An 18,395-nucleotide genomic window follows, 5' to 3' on the forward strand; every position below is an offset into this window, starting at 1 on the left:
TTGATGTTTCTCTCTCTCCTTCCTCTCTATCTAAAAATCAATTTTAAAAAAATCTTTAAAAAAAAAAAAAGATAGTCTCCCTTTTCATGGTAAAGCAAAAAAAATTATTAATTTTAGAGAGGGAAGAAGGAAGAGAGAAAAATGTCAATTTGAGATAGACCCGTTAATGGGCTGCCCCTCCTGTACAAATCCACAACCTAGTTATGTGTTCTGACCAGGAATCGAACCCACGACCTTCCTGTATATAGGATGATGCTCCAACCAACTGGACCACACCTGCCAGGGCTTGGTGGAAGACAAGTTAGCTTGCTAATGGAACCTGTGTCTCCCTGGTGACAGCTCCATTTGCTCAAATGAATGCTTTTTCAGTCTTTATTACTCTCTAAAATTCATTTTGGTTTACATGCCTCTGTTCAAAACCCTCTTGAGGTTCCCATCTCACTCAAGGTAAAAGCCAGAGTCCTGACTGTGCTCTCTAGTCAGCTGTGCCCTCCCCAGTGCATCAGCCCCTTTCATCCCCTTTCAGTTCCCCACGCACCTCAGGCAGAGTCCTGGCTTTTGGATTTAACTGGACCCTCTGTCGGAAACAGTCCTGTCAGATATATATATATATGCATGGCCCCTCCTCACCTCCTTCCACCTTTGCTCAAATACCTCTCATCAATGAGAGCTTCCCTGACCATTCCCCGCAAAACTGCCACTACCCCATTCCACCCGTGTTACTTCTCAGCTTATTTCTCGCCAGAGCACTTGCCACATATTTGTCTGTCCGCCTCCTACTGGAATGTAACTTTCCTTAGGGCAAGGATTTTGTTTTGTTTACCCTATACCCAGGTTAACTGTAGCCTGATTTTTAGTAAGCACCAGATGAACATTTGTTGTATGGATGGATGGATGAATGAATGAATGAATGAATGATGTTGTAAGAGTTTTTTGGGCAGTGAGCCCAGTAAGAGTGAAAGCCAGGTTTGTCTGATTCCAAAGTTTAAGTTTCATCTGCCACATACCAATACCCCAACCTACAAAAGTCCAGCTCAGTGCAAGTATTCAATAAAAGCCCCCCTTCCCCTCCACTCACAATGTTTTCAGAATCATACCAAAAATTTTAGTAATTATATTCCACCTAAGTTATGCTCCAAGGTGGTCATGTGGCTGCCTTATCTCTACAGTCAAGTAAGAAACCCCTTGGGCCTCTTATTATAATCACCATAATTACCATAATAATGCCAAGCATTATGTTAAGTATTCTAGATACATTATCTCATTTAATGCATTATCTCATTTAATAACAAGGCTTTGAGGTAAAGACTAATATTATCTTCATTTTAAATGAGGCTCAGAGTACTTAGGCCACTTGCCAAATACCACTGATGGTAAGATGCAGTGTCTAGTGTTGCTTGGTCATACTCTATGCCTAGCCCACTAGCAGGCCCACTAGTGAGTACCCAGCAACCCTGAGGTTACTCTCCTGAAACAGGGGCAGAGCAGGCCTGACCTATCAGAAAAGCACCAGGAGCAAGATAAAAAAAATCAAACGATGCCGAAACCGGTTTGGATCAGTGGATAGAGCATCGGCCTGTGGACTGAAAGGTCCCAGGTTCGATTCTGGTCAAGGGCATGTACCTTGGTTGCGGCAGCTGATCGATGATTCTCTCTTATCGATGTTTCTAACTCTCTATCCCTCTCTCTTCCTCTCTGTAAAATATCAATAAAATATATATTTTTTTAAAAATCAAACGAGGACAACGCATGCACTTACCAAGCCCCGAATATGCATCACCATGATGAAGAGTTTGTTGTTTTTGTAGGAGATGGACAGCTTCACCTCCCCTCCCACCTTCTCCACCGGCTGGGCCCAGGAGCCCTCTGTAGGGACAAAGGACACAGAGAAAAGTCAGGAGGCCAGCCAGGTGCCCATCTGGTTCCAGGCAGGTATCTCCATGTGAGGTTTCTCAGGTCCCTGGGGGACTGCCAAGTGGCATCTGCGGACATGATTCAGAGTTGCGTTGGGATGGGTCCGTCCAATTTGTGTGATCACCCACTGAACAGCCAGTCCCTGGGGAGTCGCCCAAAGGCCAAAGGACTCAGAGCTGAATGGAAGCCATATTCTCTAGCCAGTAAGCAAAAGAACCCAGACCAGGCAAGAAGAGAGAACTGGGAATGGCGGGGCAGGAGAAGTTACCCTTGGGAATGGTGCAGAGGGGCTGACGGGAAAGTCACAGAGAAGGACCGTACCTGAGGACTTAGGGGCCAGGCTGGTGCCCGCAGCCTTCTCGTCCCGGGGCAGAGGGTGGAAGAAGGTATAGACCAAATCACACTGGAATAGAATCAGAAAACAGGGGTGCTTCTTCAATATGACAAGGACCCAGTAAGAAAAGGGACTGTTCCAGATGAAAAGAGACTTATTAAACATAACCACCAAGTATAACATGCAGCTCCTGCGTGGGTCATGGTGTGGTAGACAGACGGACGTGAGCAGAGCAAGAACAATGAGCAAGCTGCAAAGGTCACCAGGACGGAAAGCCCCAGGTGCCTAACAATGGACTATCAGTTGTCGGGTGAGACCTTCCTTGAAGGTGACCTTTCCTCCGCTAGCTTGTGGCTGGCCCTGCGGTTTGGACTCCCTCCCCTTCCTCCCTGGAGATAACATCTAGGCCTCGGTTGTCTTTCTGCTCCAGGCCCGGAGAAGCCACAAACCCAGCCGCTCTGACGTGAGGACCTGCTGCTTTGGATAGTGACCCTGCCCTGGCGCCGGCCAATCCGCGGAGACCACAACCCTAAAAGGACGCACCTGGAAAACCACTGAAAACTCTACTGAGGTCTTCCCATGGGACTTCCCCTAAACTCTCCACCCTTAACCCTTAGGATGGAAACTCAAAGCCTCTCTCTCCAGGGAGCAGCCCTGCCTTTCCTTTTTTCCTTCCCCTCCTGGCCCTGGGGTGGAACTGACCAGTAGCTCCTCACTCCCAAGCTCCAGGACCCTTCCTTTATCTCTGGAACTTTCTTCTAGGAATTACTTTGTCTACTTCAGTAATTTACCCAATAAATGTTCTCTTGTGGTTTGGTTCTTGCTCTGAATTCTTTCCTCACCAGAACCCACTAGATCCCTCTAAATCGTATAAGATCTGCGTCATGCTACCTTGTCATTTGCTGCAAGTTTCTCTGTGACAACTATTCACAAGCCTGGGATGTTTTTTGTTTTTTTTTTTGGACCAGGAAGTGAACCAGCGGAAGCCACCCGAGAGGCTGGACCTCCTCTGAACGCTCCTCATTATAATTCTAAGACCTCTGCCTGGGACAGAGATGTTCGGCCATATTTGAACATGCCATGCATGTACAGCCTGGAATGTCCCCCCCCCACCTAGGCATGCAAAGATGACGTCTGCCTTCATGTTCATGCATGATCTCTCCTAACGCTCTTGGATTAGATGCCTTGTTCTGGGACAACCTCCTGGGCCCTTGCTTGCTGGCTCCCAATGATGCCCCTTCTCATAAAATCATCTCGGAGTGGGTTGTTGGCTGGCAACCACAGAGCTGCGGCCCAGGAACAGCTACACACTCCGCCTGCTCACTAACTTCTTTTCTCGGGAACCCGTTCCTTCCTCGGGCGAGCATCTGACTGTTGGTGTGCGTGGCTGCATCCTGTCACTGGTGACTGTGCCTGACCCTGCGGATGGGAGGCCACCTCACCCCTCCTCCTCTGCAGAGCCAGGCAGACCAGAGGAGCCATGTCCTCCTGACTGCCTTAGGGCTCCGCATCTTCCCCACACCCCACAGGAGCACCCCAACAGCCAGGAGCAGACAGAGACCAGGACACCCACCTCGGCCACCTCCGGGGTGGCGCGGATCAAATGCCAGATGTAGCCGTTCAGCTCCTCCCTCCGCCGCTCGGCCCCCGCCTCTCCCCTCGGGCGGCCAATCAGGAAGCGACTTGGGAAGCTAGGGCGGGGTTGGGGGGAAGATGGGAAAACAGGCTTCAGTCACATGTCATTGGCATTCTCAGTCCCCGGACCCACATTTCTTACCGGCCTCCCTTCCCAGGGACCCCACCCACTCCACCCCGACCCCCACCCATCCAGCGCCCCATGTCTGTGCCCAGGCCACACCCGCACAGTGTCTAGAACGCCAGATAAGAAAGTCACACTGTTGGGGAGAGTCCTATGGGTCCCCAGAAGCGCCTCAGGGGCTTTGGAGCCCCCAGTGTACCCCATCAAGGTAAAAATCATTTTTTAAAAAAATTGGTGGTGAAATACACTTAACAAAATGTACCATCTTAACCATCTGCAAGTATGAAGTTCAGGGGCATGAAGGACATACACACACCAGTGCAACCATCACTACCATCTATCTCCAGAACTCTTCATCTTGCCAAACTGAAATTCTACCCATTAAACAACTCCCCGTGTCCCCCCTCCCCACCAGACCTTGGGAAGCCACCATTCTACGTTTTGTCTCTTGATTGATTTCACTCTTCCAAGTACCTAAGGTAAGTGGAATGTCACACAATATTTGTGTTTCTGGGACTGGTGTTCAGCTAGGATAATGGCCTCAAGGTTCACCCACATTGTAGCACAGGGATGGGGAACCTTTCTACTGCCAAGGGCCATTTGGATATTTATAATATTATTCCAGGGCCATACAAAACGATCAACTTAAAAATTAGCTTGCTGGCCGAAACTGGTTTGGCTCAGTGGATAGCGCGTCGGCCTGTGGACTGAAAGGTCCCAGGTTCGATTCCAGTCAAGGGCATGTACTTTGGTTGCGGGCACATCCCCAGTGGGGGGTGCGCAAGAGGCAGCTGATCGATGATTCTCTCTCATCGATGTTTCTAACTCTATCCCTCTCTCTTCCTCTCTGTAAAAAAATCAATAAAATATATTTGGGGGAAAAAATTAGCCTGCTGTATCTGGTCAAGGGCCAGACCGAATGATTTTGAGGGCCTCTGCGGCCTGCGGGCTGGATGTTTCCCACCCCTGTGCATGTGCCAGAATTTCCTTCTTTTAAGGCTTCCTATATTCCACTGACACCAGCTTTTGTTTATTGATTTGAAAGATACGTTTATTCTTTAAAAGATTTGGAACCTTGCCCTGACCAGTGTGGCTCAGTTGGTTGGAATGTTGTTCCATACCCCAAAGGGTCATGGGTTCAATTCCCAGTCAGGGCACATACCCAGGTTGCAGGTTTGATCCTGGGTATGTGCATATGTCTGGGTGCACATGGGAGACAACCTGGTCAGGGTGCATATGGGAGGCAACCTATCGATGTTTCTCTCCCTCCCTCCCTCTCTCCTTCCCTCTGTCTCTAAAATCAATAAAACTAGACACACAAAGAAACACACACATATCCTCATGTGAGAAGTTAAAAAAAATATTAGAAACCTTGAAACCTCTTCAAATTTAGTAAACCTCCTACCTTTAGACCCAGTTTGCTCACCTTCCGGGAAGTGGACCCTGGCTTATTTCCAAGGCTGGAGAACTTGGTCAGCCAGCAGGGGGAGCACTTGTTATCAAACTCATTACCAAGTTCCTACTTGGTGATCTTGACTCAGAGTTTCTAGCTCCTGCAGTCCTACCCATCCCCCATCCATTCTCCCTCCCCAGGGTCCCTCTGGCTGACGGTAAAAGGAGTAGCTACCTGGGCAAGAGAGAAGAAGGGAAGAGCAGCCGCAGCTTATTGTGTAACTCCTGGAACTCCTCAAACGTCCGCTGGATGTAAGTGGCCTCATGAGAATTCTCTCGCATCACCTTCACCACATAAATCTGCAAAGGTTCAAGTCTCAGAGGACACCTGCCACAGCCTCCACACCCAAGGAAGGGGGGAGGTAAGGGGCTGAGGGGTGTGTGTGTGTGTGTGTGTACGTTGGGGGAGGATAACACTTTCCAGAAGGAAGAAGGCAAAAGTATCTCCAATGGAGACGAAGAGGATGTGCCTACGTACATATGCAGGAACTTGAAAGCAAGAATTTCCTGCACATGTTTCCCAGACCCTTGTCTCAGAGGGAGTAAACCATCCAATCCAGCTCCCTGATTCCAGGCCGGCCACTTGAGCAAGGGAGAGGGACGTGGTCTGTGACTGTTCCCAGGCCAGGGCGCTCGGGGACTCCAGTGCCCGCGGTGTGGATGTGGAGAGACAGAACTGGGGACACCGGGGAGCAAAAGCGGTCGGACTGGAGAATTCGCTTACGTAGGTCTTGTTGGGGTGGAAGACCTTCTCCTGGCGGCAGAGAAAGACGTCGCTGAGGCGGCCGGAGCGCTGCAGCGTGTGCGTGCGGGGGGCAAAGGAAAGGGTCAGCTGGTCGTCTGAGCCCGTGAACTTCATCTGGGCCAGGTTATGGATGAAAAAATTGAGCTTTGTGGCGACACTGCCCAAGCTGGACTCAATCAACCTGTTGGTGAGAGAAGATGAGACAAGGGTGTCACCGCAGACCCACGTCCCCTCTGCCTGGACAGAGCTATCTCTGGGAATATCCCCCGACACCTGACACTAACATTTGGCTCACATCAGTCATTTTCCCGGTGTGATGCCCTCACAGAGCACATGACTGGCACATTCATGCAAACCCGGGAAGGTCTTATCTCCCCCTGCTGCCCTCCTAAGCCAAAGACAGGTAACCCAAGGCCGGAAGAAATTAGGGATTCCACCCGGAGTCACCATGTAGATATCTAAATATTGTTGTCAAACTGAATTTCAAGGTTCAGTACCAAGCACTGCTCAATCTAGAGATTTCAGTTCAAAAGGAAAGGGTCTAAAAAGAAAGAAACAAATAAAAGGAAAGCGTAGAGAACGCCTGGGAAGGCACATGGGCATTTCTTTCCTTGTTGTCAGCTGAACCCAGTGGCATTGACAAAGCCAGGTCCTGGAAACACGCTTTGCCAAAAGGCAGGAGTGTTGTCAGCCTGACCTTCAGCCCAGGTGCCAGAGGGTGGGTTTTCTTATTTAAATCCAGCCAAGGAATGAAAATGGCTCAGGCCCACCCAAGAATGCACATAATCTCCTTTGTCTTGACTTTTAGTAAAACTTTTTTGCTGTATAAAATAAACAAGCTGTTTTGGCTCCAGGTCCCTGTTCCTTTCTCCGCAGAGGACAGCGGTCCCACCCAGTCCCAGCTTTTTCCTTCTATCTCTGTGTAGGTCTCTTTCATTTTCTCAACCCCCAGCAGCACCTACTCAGGAACCAGACCGCTCTGTAGCCGCGCTGGACACAGAAAAGACAGAAATATCCACAGGAAAGGTTCTGTGTTACACCAACAGAAAAAGTGTAGTTTGCAAAGTTCCAAAAAAAGAGTGCATAATTAGCCTGGCCGGTGTGGGTCAAGGGTTGAGCATTGACCTTTGCACTTGGAGGTCAAGGTTCGATTCCCTGTCAGGACATATGCCTGGGTTTCAAGCTCAATCCCTCTGGGGCTTGCAGGAGGTAGCCAATCAATGATTCTCTCTCATCATTGATGTTTCTAACTCTCCCTTTCTCTCTATGAAATCAATAAAAAAAAATTTTAAGAGTCCATAATTAAATGTAAATATTATCTACACAAATAAAACTGTAGACATCTGTACATAGATACTTCCCTGCTTCCATATATAGTGTGCTTAAAAACGCTGTCAAATAGGGGGAAATGAAACCACGCAATTCATGTTTTGATAAGGGAGAAGGAAGGGTTCATCCAGAGGGCTGAAAATTCATACTTGGCCTGTAAACAAATTCTCTGACCAAGACCTGGCGATAGTGCAAGTACGAGCAGATTGCAATACCTCTATCGACAGAGGTCAGCACCAAAGTGCAGACGGGCAATGGTCTGAGAGACGCGAAGGAATTTACCCAAGTCACAGGCAAAGCTGGGACAGCACACCCACGCTGTCCACCAGGCTCTGCCACCTGAGCTGAGCCTTTCCCATCTCCCTCGCCCCGCTCCTCCCAGGCAGGCAGCCTGGAGGTTAATTACTCTGTGTGGGCAGCACGTTTTGTGCGCAGGGCATTACCTGGTGAAGTAGGTAGTGGCGTTGGCCTCTGTGTCCTGAGGCCGCAGGGCATCGTACACATACTTGAGGTCCTCCAGGTCTGAGAGCTCAGGGATCCCACAGGACAGCATCTAGAAGGAGAGGAAAGGAGGAGAGAGGGTGCCTCTGTCAACCAGGGAGTCTTGCTTCTTCCAGACCGAAAGGCAAGCCTTTCCATGGCCAGGCTCTTCCTCTCACCCTTCTGGCGGGTCCGAGAGGGGGCGGACAGAGGCTGTGGAGAGTGGCTGGAGGCCCACGAGAATGGATGGGCTGCCCTGGCCCTGGTTAGGGAGCTGTCCTGATACTCCAGGGTGGAGGTTTGCTCCGTGGTCAGGGCACATACAAAATCAAGCAAGGAATGCATAAATGGGTGGGACAACCAACGGGTGTTTCTCTCTCTCTCTCCCTTTATCAAATCGATAAATTTTTAAAAATATGTCAAGCTGAAACCGGTTTGGCTCAGTGGATAGAGCATCAGACTGCAGACTGAAGGGTCCCAGGTTCGATTCCGCAACCTTGGTTGCAGGCACATCCCCGGTGGGGGGTGTGCGGGAGGCAGCTGGTCGATGTTTCTCTCTCATCGATGTTTCTAGCTCTCTGACCCTCTCCCTTCCTCTCTGTGAAAAATCAATAAAATGTATTTTTTAAAAATTAAAAAATAAAAATATGTCAAAAAAAGATTGGACAGGCTAGAGCAGGAAGTCAGGCACCTGCACAGACACCATTGTCCCTAGTGGTCTGGGCCCTCCGTGCCTTTATCTAGAGCTCAGAAAAGTAGGTCTCCATGAATCCTTTGCAGCAAGAGAGGGCAGTCTTAAGGAGAGTGCCAGGGGATAAGAAGGAGGGGTTCGGGAAGGGATGGAGCTCCTCACCAGGCCCAGAAGGTTGAGGAAGAGGTGGGTGTGCTTTCGAATGAAGTTGTAGGCTTGGCAGCAGAGGTCAACAAAGTCATGGAAGCGGCTAGAAGGCTTGTCGCCCCCGTTGATGACATACGCCATATCCGAGGTGAAGACGAAGGGGGCACGGTCCCTGGGCCACGGGGAACACACAGGTAGAGGGTTAACATGGAGGAGGAAGCCCATCTCGGGGGCTACAGTGGGGATGGTTCCCCTCCCCACTCATCACTTATGCAAACCTGGGTAGATGGGGCTTGCTCTGTTTTCTTTTTTTTTTTTACCACTTACCTCTTGATGTTGCCAAACATCTGGGCATGGCCCAGGAAGCGGCCAAAATCTATGTGGAACATGTGGCCAGTGGTCTTCAGCATGATGTTGTCATTGTGCCGGTCACAGATGCCCAGGACGTATGTGGCCACGCAGCAGCCGGCACAGGAATAGATGAAGTTCTCCACGGCCTGGGGGGAGGAAAGGGAGAGGGACGGGAGGGTATCAAGCTGCCTTGGAAGAGACCCAGGGGCACAGCAAGACTGAGTCCGCATGTGCCCAACGAACTTTTTAAAAACATATATTTTATTGATTTCCCACAGAGAGGAAGAGAGATAGAGTTAGAAACATCAATGAGAGAGAATCATCGATCAGCTGCCTCTTGCACCCCCTCCCCACACACACTGCGGATGCGCCCACAACCAAGGTACATGCCCCCGACCGGAATCGAACCTGGGACCTCTCAGTCCGCAGGCTGATGCTCTATCCACTGAGCCAAACTGGTTTTGGCCTCACGAACTCTTGTTCTACAAAGAACTGAACCCTTTGGAGGGCACAGAAGAACTGAACGGGACCCAGGATTAGGAGAGACACCGGCAGGTTCGCAAACGTTGGCACCCCCCGCCCCCTCCTCCGTCATTCAATCTGCCGTGGAAACGCAATGAAGGTTTCCCAGCTGAATATCAGGAGGTTTTCCATCAGCTTCCCCATCATCTGACCCACACCTAGACATCTGGGAAGACCAGTCAACCACGAAAGAGTATTTCCTTCCTCCCCTCTTGTCTGCGCATGCGGCGGTCTTGTGGTCACAGAGCCATGTGCCAGGGTCGGGCACGGCCCCCCCAGCCTCGGCCGCCGCTCCCAGTCCCACCTTCTCGTACTCGTCCTCCCCGGGATTGTGCTTCTGCAGCCAGTCGGCCAGCGGCCGGTCCTTGAAGGAGCCGGTCACGCCGTGCTCCACCTGGATCTTGCGCAGCGTCTCGGCGTTCGGGATCATCTCCACCATCCCTGCGGGGGGGGCGAGGGTCACTCTCCAGAGCAGAGGGAAGGGACTGTCCGGGGAGAATTACGCGCGCTTTGCCGGCCGCTTCTCTGTAAGTGACACGGCAGGGCAACTGGACCACGTCTGATGAGAAGGGGAGCAGACCAAGGCAGAAAGGACGCCATTCTCAGGTCTCACATCCCACATTGTGACTCTGTCCTCTCCAGTTCTTAGCGGCTGCTTTTTTGTGCTTTTAATTTTTACTCTGGGAATGATCAAATACATATACGAATAAAAAAAATGGATCATGTACTCACACAGAACCACTACCCAGTTTCAAAAATCATCAACAGCCCTAGCCAGTTTGGCTCAGTGGATAGAGCATCGGCCTGCGGACTGAAGGGTCCCAGGTTTGATTCTGGGCAAGGGAATATGCTCGGGTGGTGGGCTCGATCTCCCAGTGGGGGGCGTGCAGGAGACAGACAATTAATGATTCTCTCTCATCGTTGATGTTTCTATTTCTCTTTCCCTCTCCCTTCCTCTCTAAAATCAATAAAAATATGTTGAAAAAAAGAATATCTATAAAAAATTATCAACACTTTGGTAATCTTATTTAATCTATCTCACTCATCCAATACTGCTGCTTCTAATTCCTGGCTGGAGAATTTTTAAAAAAAAACATTTTTATTGATCTTTAGAGAAAGGAAGGAAGAGGGGGAGAGAAAGAGAAATATCTATGTGAGAATGGACCATTGATCAGATGCCTCCTGCACGCTCCTTAACTGGAGATCAAGCCCACACCCAGGCGTGTGCCCTGACCCCTGACCTGGAATCAAACCAGTAACCTTTGGGTGAATGGGATGATGCCCAACCAACTGAGCCACACTGGTCAAGGCATGGCCAGAGTATTTTATTTTTGTTTGTTTTTGTTTTAATTTTTAAAATACATTTTATTGAGTTTTTACAGAGAGGAAGAGAGAGTGATAGAGAGTTAGAAACATCGATGAGAGAGAAACATCAATCAGCTGCCTCTTGCACACTCCCTACTGGGGATGTGCCCACAACCCAAGTGTATGCCCTTGATCGGAATTGAACCTGGGACCCTTCAGTCCGCAGGCCGATGCTAGCCACTGAACCAAACTGGTTAGCGCTGGCCAAATCCCAGACATGTTTTTCACTCTTAAATTTTTATTTTATTGACTTCAGAAAAAAAGGGAGAGGGAGAGAGAGAGAAACATCAATAATGAAAGAGAATCATTGATTGGTTGCCTTCTGCATACCTCCTACTGGGGATTGAGCCTACAACCCCAGGCATGTGCCCTTGACCAGAATTGAACCTGGGACCCTTCAGTCTACAGGCCAATGCTCTATCCACTGAGCCAAACCAGTGAGGGCCACTCTTAAATGTTTAAAGTACGTCTAACAAAGGTAAAACCACCATGCCATTATCTCATCCAAAAATCAACAATCATTCTTTAATCTCATCTAATCTGATCTTGCCTGTCCCAATCCATGTACATATTTTTCCCACTTGTCTCAAAAATCTTTTTTTACAGTTGGTTTGGTTTAATCAGGGTCCGAAGTCTATAGAGTAAGTTTGGTTGCTCTGGTTGTTTTATGTCTCTATGCCTCGCCTTCTTTTTTATGCCACTCCACAGCTTCTGATGAACTCATCTTGCCTCCAAAACTGATTTGGCTCAGTGGATAAAGCGTCGGCCTGCGGACTGGAAGGTTCCAGGTTTGATTCCGGTCAAGGGCATGTACCTTGATTGCGGGCACATCCCCAGTAGGGGGTGTGCAGGAGGCGGCTGATTGATGTTTCTCTCTCATCGATCTTTCTAGTTCTCTATCTCTCTCCCTTCCTCTCTGTAAAAAATCAATAAAATATATATATTTAAAAAATATATATATATAAAATAAATAAAATCATCTTGCCCCCTCCATGTTTCCTGAGCACGCAGTTGGTGTCGGGAACAGGAAAAAGGGCAGTAAGCAAAGGGCACCTCCCCCCACCCTCTACCTGTCCACAGCCCCGCCCCCTGCCAACTGACCTCTCCCCCTTCCAGTGGAGAAGCAGCGGAAAAGCACCATGCGCATGTCCAGCCCCTCCTGGACCCAGATCTTGTTCATGATGCGGATCATCTGCAGGGTGAGCATGTCCTGCCGAAGGTCATCCCCACACTGGAGGGAGGGAGAGAGTGAAGACCAGAGCCAGCGCCACTGCCTCCCGTAGCCCGCAGGTCTCCCGGGAGGACCCAGCCCCTGAGACAGGGAGGGCCTGCCCGTTCTCCACCTCTGACCTCAGCTCAGACCATGTCACACCACCAGAGATGGGCACGCGGTATGCGGCTCTTCCCCAACCCACAGTCCCATCGAGCTGAAGGCAGGTTCCCCGCCTTCGTGCAGCCCTCCTGAGCATCAAGCCTTTGTACAACCTGAATGGTTATTCCTTGGATTCAGAACTTACACACAAACATTCTACCTACCTACCTATATATGGGGAAAAGTAGTTTTATAGTTATTTGTATGGAAAATAATAGAATAATAAATAATACAAAAATAAACTGTTTTGTGTACTCACAACTGTAAGTGTACTTTTGCCTACCCCTACGGTGTGGGGTGTGAGTGTGTGTGTGTGTGTGTGTGTGTGTGTATTACCAAATCATATATGTACATTTCATCTCCTCCACTAGATTACATGCCTTGAAACTTCATTCACTTCTCCAAAGCATGGATGTATCAGTTAGGCGGCCTATGGTTCAACTAGTCCAGCCAGCACCTGACATATTAATCTCCTCTCAGTATCACTGCCACGTAGCCGTCCATGCTTGACCACCCCCAGGGACAAGCCGATCACTGCCTTCTCCGCCATTGTGGGGTCACTCTGCCTCCTGGAAAGGGCTTCTGAATACTGAGCTGTCACTGGTCTCCCAACATGCCCCCCCCCCGCCCCCCCGGGGCCATGCAGAATCAGTCTATCTCCCTTTTCACCTGATGGCTTTTTATATATTAAATTACAGGGGGAGGGGAGTGGGAGTGGGTTGGAAGAGGTTAATGGGGGGGAAAAGGAGGACCTATATAATACTTTCAATAATATACTTAATAAATAAGACCAATTTAAAAAATAGCTAAGTAAAATAAAATTATAGCATGGAGTAGCAGAAAGAGAACTGGCCTGGGGCGGCTTCTGCCACCCATGGGCTCCCTCCTTCCCTCCCCTCTACCACCTCCCTCCCACCAGCCGGAGGGGAAGTCCTCACCTTGAAGATGACTCTGATGTTCTCCCCCAGTGGATCCACGTTCTGGAAGGAGAGCTTGAGGGGGACGGCATTGGAGTTGAAGTAGGAACAGTCCTGCCATGATAGAGGGCAGTGACGAGGTCAGGGTGGTCCACACCCAGGAAGGAAAACGGCCTGTCTATTTGGGTCCAGCTGCCTCCAGTCCACCTGCTAATGGATTTTTCCCGATTTCCTCAGTGTCCCCATTCCTTCCTTCCTGACTGCCCAGACCAGTTCAGCTTGCTCTGAGCTCAACTCCAGCCCCTGGTCTCTCATTGCTTTAGTTCATTCTGCACACAACTTACTAGTGTGACTTCTGGTAAGTCGTGTGTCCCCTCTGTACCTCAGTTTACTGCTCTGTGAAATGGGCTCCCAACAGGAGCGACTTCATGAGAGTTGTGAGGATGAAATGCGATGAAATGTGCCTGAAGCACTCGGAGCCGTGCCAGGAGCAGAGAACGTTCATAAATAACAGGTGACAGCTTCCCCAGCCGGCTTCAACCAATATCCGGGACACTTATCCAGCCCCACCCCGCTCCTCTGCCTGGCACAGCTGTTGGGCAAAAGTCCCTATGCATTAGGATTCGGGAGAGACCCCAAATATGCCTTTCCTCCTCACTTTTCTCCATGCCCAGGCCTGCAAGGCCCTCGCCTCCACTGAGCCCTCCCCACTCCGAGCGCCCCAAACCCATGCGTCACTCACCCTGGGCACAATGCCCTTAACCAGCAGACTGGGGCTGAGGGGCAGGCGGCAGGAGCCATTGAGGGCAAAGAACTGTTTGACCTCTTCCAGACCTGTGCGGAGGATCCCCTGAGGGGGACAGGAGGAGGAGTGAGGGGAGGGGCCCGTCAGCTGCACTCAGAACCAAGCCTCCCCCAAGGCAGGCACCCAGCAGGCACTGGTATGAAACGGCCCCCTGAGAAACAGGGGCAACCTCAGGGAGACCGCGGAGAAGGGAGACCACCCTCCCCTACCTGGCCTGGGAAGCGGTGCAGGATGCCAGAGCAGCCTACAGCAGGCCTCGGTGCACCGGCACCGAGAGGCCAGGCTGCGGGTCAAGGGGGCGAGGCTGCTCAGACTGTTGCCAAGCAAAGCTAACAATTTGGCCCGGCTGGTGTACCTCAGTGGCTGAGTATCGACCTATGAGTCAGGAGGTCACGGTTCAATGACCGGTCAGGATGCCCAGGTTGCATGCAGGAGGCAGCTGATAGTTAATATTCTCTCACCATCACATATTTCTCTCTTTCTCCCTCTCCCTTCTTCTCTGAAATCAATTAAATATATATCAAGAAAAGCTAACAATTTGGACTTTGTAATCTCTCCGTTTTCTAATGTTAGCAGCAGGCACGCAGCTGGCCTACTACAGCCCGTTTGTGCAAACAGATAAGGTGCCCTCTCTGAGTGGCAGCAGCCTTGAGCCGTGACTCGCAGCCCAGGGGACAAAGTCTGACCAGATCCCAGGCCTCACCTGCCCCCCCCCCCCAATCCCCCCCAGCCTGAGCACTATTGTGCAATGAAAAACTCACACACCTGTGCTTAGGCTTTAGGGCAAAACATTCAATAAAAATCGTGATACTTTGCAGGCCAAACAAAACATAGGCGTGGGCTTTATCCAGCTCGAGACTGTCAGTGTGACCTGTACCTCAGGGAGAGTCACGTCCTTCGTCCCCTAAATCCCAGATCAGGTGCCATCCTGCTGGGTAGGAGGCCCGAGAAGCTCACGACCGGCTGCAGAAGCCCGGACCGGAGACGGCAGAAGCAGCCTCGTCCCCCTCACCTGCCTCCCGGACGGCGCGGCCTCCCGGACCTGCTGGGCCAGCTTGGCCAGGGTGTTGACGAGCCAGCACTGGCGGTTGAACTCCTCCCTCAGCCCCTTGCCGCAGCAGCACAGCAAGGCCGCCAGCAGGTACTGGTAGCGGATGCTGAACTGCGAGTCCTTGAGGCCGTCCTTCAGCAGCCTGCAGGCAGAGGCGTGGGGGTCGGCCGCTCAGAGGGTCACAGGCAAGGCGGGGGAGTCAGACCCCACTCCGGTTCTGGAAAACCCACCCCACACTCGGGAGGGAACATAGCTCTACGTGCGCAGCTCACACAGAGGCGCCGCCATAGCCCATATATATTTCAGAGAGGAAAGGAGAGGGAGACAGAATCATTGATTGGCTGCCTCCGGTACACCCCACCCTGGGGATTGAGCCCGAAACCTGGGCATGTGCCCTGACCAGGAATCAAACCGTGATCTTCTGGTTCAACTATTGCTGAAACCGGTTTGGCTCAGTGGATAGAGCGTCGGTCTGCGGACTGAAACGTCCCAGGTTCGATTCCGGTCAAGAACATGTACCTTGGTTGCGGGCACATCCCAGTAGGGGGTGTGCAGGAGGCAGCTGGTCGGTGATTCTCTCTCACCAATGTTTCTAACTCTCTACCCCTCTCTCTTCCTCTCTGTAAAGAAAATCAATAATATATATATATATATATGAAGAAGAATCACACCGGCCAGGCTGCTTCTGCTTTCTTTTTGCCGTGTGTGTGGGTGGGAGGAGGGCCAGGGAAGGTCCTCACTGTGCTACCCGGTCATGGACCGAGACCCCCCTGGGCATAGGGCCCAAAGCAGCATGCGGAAGCCAGGAGGCTCGGCTGGCACCCTGCACTCAGGAGCAGAACATCCGGGGGAAAGGACCCGCACCTCCGCCCCTCTGCGGCGGCTTTACCAGAAGAAGTAGTGCGTCACTCTCAGGTCGGAGACGGCCCGCTTCAGGAGGAAGCGCACCAGCGGGCTGTCCAGGTAGCACTCGTACTTCAGGGCCTGTTTGGGAGGGAGGACGAGGCTGCAGGGACGGCCTGTCACGGACACCGACCGCCATCTCCACCCGGTCCCGAGGGGCAGCATGCAAACCACCTGGGGGCTCGGAGCGGGACCCCAGACCCGGAGGGCAGGCACTCCACCCACCTGCACCAGCTGCGGCAGGTAGTCGAGCAGCTCGGAGTCCGACAGCGAGCCGATCCACTGCACCGCCATGCGCCGCACCTCCTGGTCCGGGAAGCTGGGAGACAGGGCCCGGCGCCTCACCACCCAGCCGCGGGCTCCGAGGCCCCGCAGCGGCCCGCACCTTTCCCTCGGAGCTTCCGAGGCACGGGCAGAGACAGGGCAACGTCCCCCGACGCCACCAAAGCCCTTAAGAGAACCCTTAGGGCCTTCTCTGGATAGAAACCTGAAGAATGGCCTTGTTGCCGAAATCGGTTTGTCTCAGTGGATAGAATGTCAGCCTGTGAACTGAAAGGTCCCAAGTTCGATTCCGGTCAGGGGCATATATCTTGGTTGCGGGCACATCCTCAGTAGGGGGTATGCAAGAGGCAGCTGTTCAATGATTCTCTCTCATCGATGTTTTTAACTCTCTATCCCTCTCTCTTCCTCTCTGTAAAAAAAACAATAAAATATGTTTAAAAAAAGAATGGCCCTGACCCCAGTCAGAGCCAGATTCAAGGCCACGGATGAATAGGAGGGATGTCATGCTCCTTCCTGGTATAACTTAAAGGCACAGTTCTCAATTCCACTCCCAGGAAATTTGACTCCACTGTGCCAGAAATCCTGACTCTACTGTGCCAGAAATCTCCATCATCAAAGAGCCCTCATGAGGGTTAAGCATTACTATGTCTTTAAATATATATATATTTTTTCATTGGTTTCAGAGAAGAAGGGAGAGGGAGAGAGAGAGGCAGAAACATCAACGATGAGAGAGAATCATTGATCAGCTGCCTCATGCACACGCTCTATCCACTGAGCCAAACAGGTCTCGGCAAAAGGTTCATTTTTGTTATATGTCTGAGAAATGTCCTCACCACAACATTGGGAGGAAATGAGGCAAAGACAACGCGGAAAGGGAGAACGGGGAAGACCCAAGTTCCAGCCCCACGTTACCCCTCCCTCCAGGGCCGGTTCAGGGTGGTGGGGGCAGCGGCACGCCCTGGCGCTCCCAGGGTGGTGGGCTTACAACTCACGTGGCATGTAGGAGCCCCAGGGCATCCTGGTGGTTCATGTGGGTCCACTGCTTCAGGAGGGCATAGATGTCGGGCAGGCAAGCCCACTCCCAGCTGGGGGCGCTGGCCAGCACCAGGGGAAGCGAGCTCACCTCCGAGTGGCAGTAATACCGCTTCTCCCACAGGCGCTTCTTGTCCGCATCAGCGAGCCTGGGGGTGCGGGCAGCGGGGGGAGGTGAGAGAGAACAGTCAGCCGAGGGAAGGGTCCTTGCTCTCCAAGGGGATGCTAAACACTCCTCAACTCTGTGCTTCCGCGACTCTGCGGCCCATGGCAGTCGCCCGAGGAGCTTTGTAAAACCCGCATGCCCGGGCCACGGCCCTTACCAAGGAACTCGGAATGTCTGGGGAAATGACATTGGTATTTTTTTTTTTAATATTTTTATTGAGCCGGGACCAGTTTGGCTCAGTGGATAGAGCGTTGGCCTGCGGACTGAAAGGTCTCGGGTTCGATTCCGGTCAAGGGCATGTACCTTGGTTGCGGGCACATCCCCAGTTGGGGGTGTGCAAGAGGCAGCTGATCGATGTTTCTCTCTCATCAATGTTTCTAATTCTCTGTCCCTCTCAATTTCTCTCTGTGTAAAATCAATAAAATATATTTTTTTAAAATATTTTTATTGAGTTCAGACAGGAATGGAAGGGGAGAGAGACAGAAACATCAATGATGAGAGAGAATCAGTGATTGGCTGCCTCCGCAGGCCCCCTACTGGGATCAAGCCTGCAACCCAGGCATGTGCCCTGATCAGGAATCGAATCCGGGACCCCTTCAGTCCCCAGGCCAACGCTCTATCCACCGAGGCAAACCAGCCAGGGCTGACAGTGGTATTTTTAACGATGCCTAGGTGACTGCACTGTGTAAGGGAACCAGGGCCCAAGTCTCCTCTTTGCTGCAGACTCTGGACACCTTAGACCGGAGGCGGAATGCAGGGCCAAAGGCACGTGAATGCT

General features: G+C 51.4%; 1 protein-coding gene across 3 annotated transcripts in view; it reads right to left on the bottom strand.

Annotated features, from left to right (window-relative positions):
* The window catches only part of PIK3C2B (phosphatidylinositol-4-phosphate 3-kinase catalytic subunit type 2 beta), a 76,024-nt gene that overhangs the window by 4,135 nt on the left and 53,494 nt on the right, over positions 1 to 18,395 (bottom strand). Inside the window, exons 16-31 of one of the 3 annotated variants that reach the window (XM_036442488.2) lie at positions 17,412 to 17,600; positions 16,363 to 16,456; positions 16,124 to 16,218; positions 15,196 to 15,376; positions 14,121 to 14,228; positions 13,400 to 13,492; positions 12,191 to 12,320; positions 10,029 to 10,165; positions 9,179 to 9,348; positions 8,867 to 9,023; positions 7,977 to 8,086; positions 6,184 to 6,385; positions 5,635 to 5,759; positions 3,822 to 3,939; positions 2,236 to 2,317; positions 1,760 to 1,866 (exon numbers count right to left, since the gene is read on the bottom strand). In XM_036442488.2, coding sequence (XP_036298381.1) covers positions 1,760 to 1,866; positions 2,236 to 2,317; positions 3,822 to 3,939; positions 5,635 to 5,759; positions 6,184 to 6,385; positions 7,977 to 8,086; positions 8,867 to 9,023; positions 9,179 to 9,348; positions 10,029 to 10,165; positions 12,191 to 12,320; positions 13,400 to 13,492; positions 14,121 to 14,228; positions 15,196 to 15,376; positions 16,124 to 16,218; positions 16,363 to 16,456; positions 17,412 to 17,600 — 2,098 coding nt within the window. The remainder of the gene's footprint in view (positions 1 to 1,759; positions 1,867 to 2,235; positions 2,318 to 3,821; positions 3,940 to 5,634; positions 5,760 to 6,183; positions 6,386 to 7,976; positions 8,087 to 8,866; positions 9,024 to 9,178; positions 9,349 to 10,028; positions 10,166 to 12,190; positions 12,321 to 13,399; positions 13,493 to 14,120; positions 14,229 to 15,195; positions 15,377 to 16,123; positions 16,219 to 16,362; positions 16,457 to 17,411; positions 17,601 to 18,395) is intronic. The other 2 variants (XR_006741913.1, XR_006741914.1) reach the window with 2 other exon arrangements.

Source organism: Pipistrellus kuhlii, unplaced genomic scaffold, assembly GCF_014108245.1.
Source record: "Pipistrellus kuhlii isolate mPipKuh1 unplaced genomic scaffold, mPipKuh1.p scaffold_m20_p_18, whole genome shotgun sequence".
NCBI lineage: Eukaryota > Metazoa > Chordata > Mammalia > Chiroptera > Vespertilionidae > Pipistrellus > Pipistrellus kuhlii.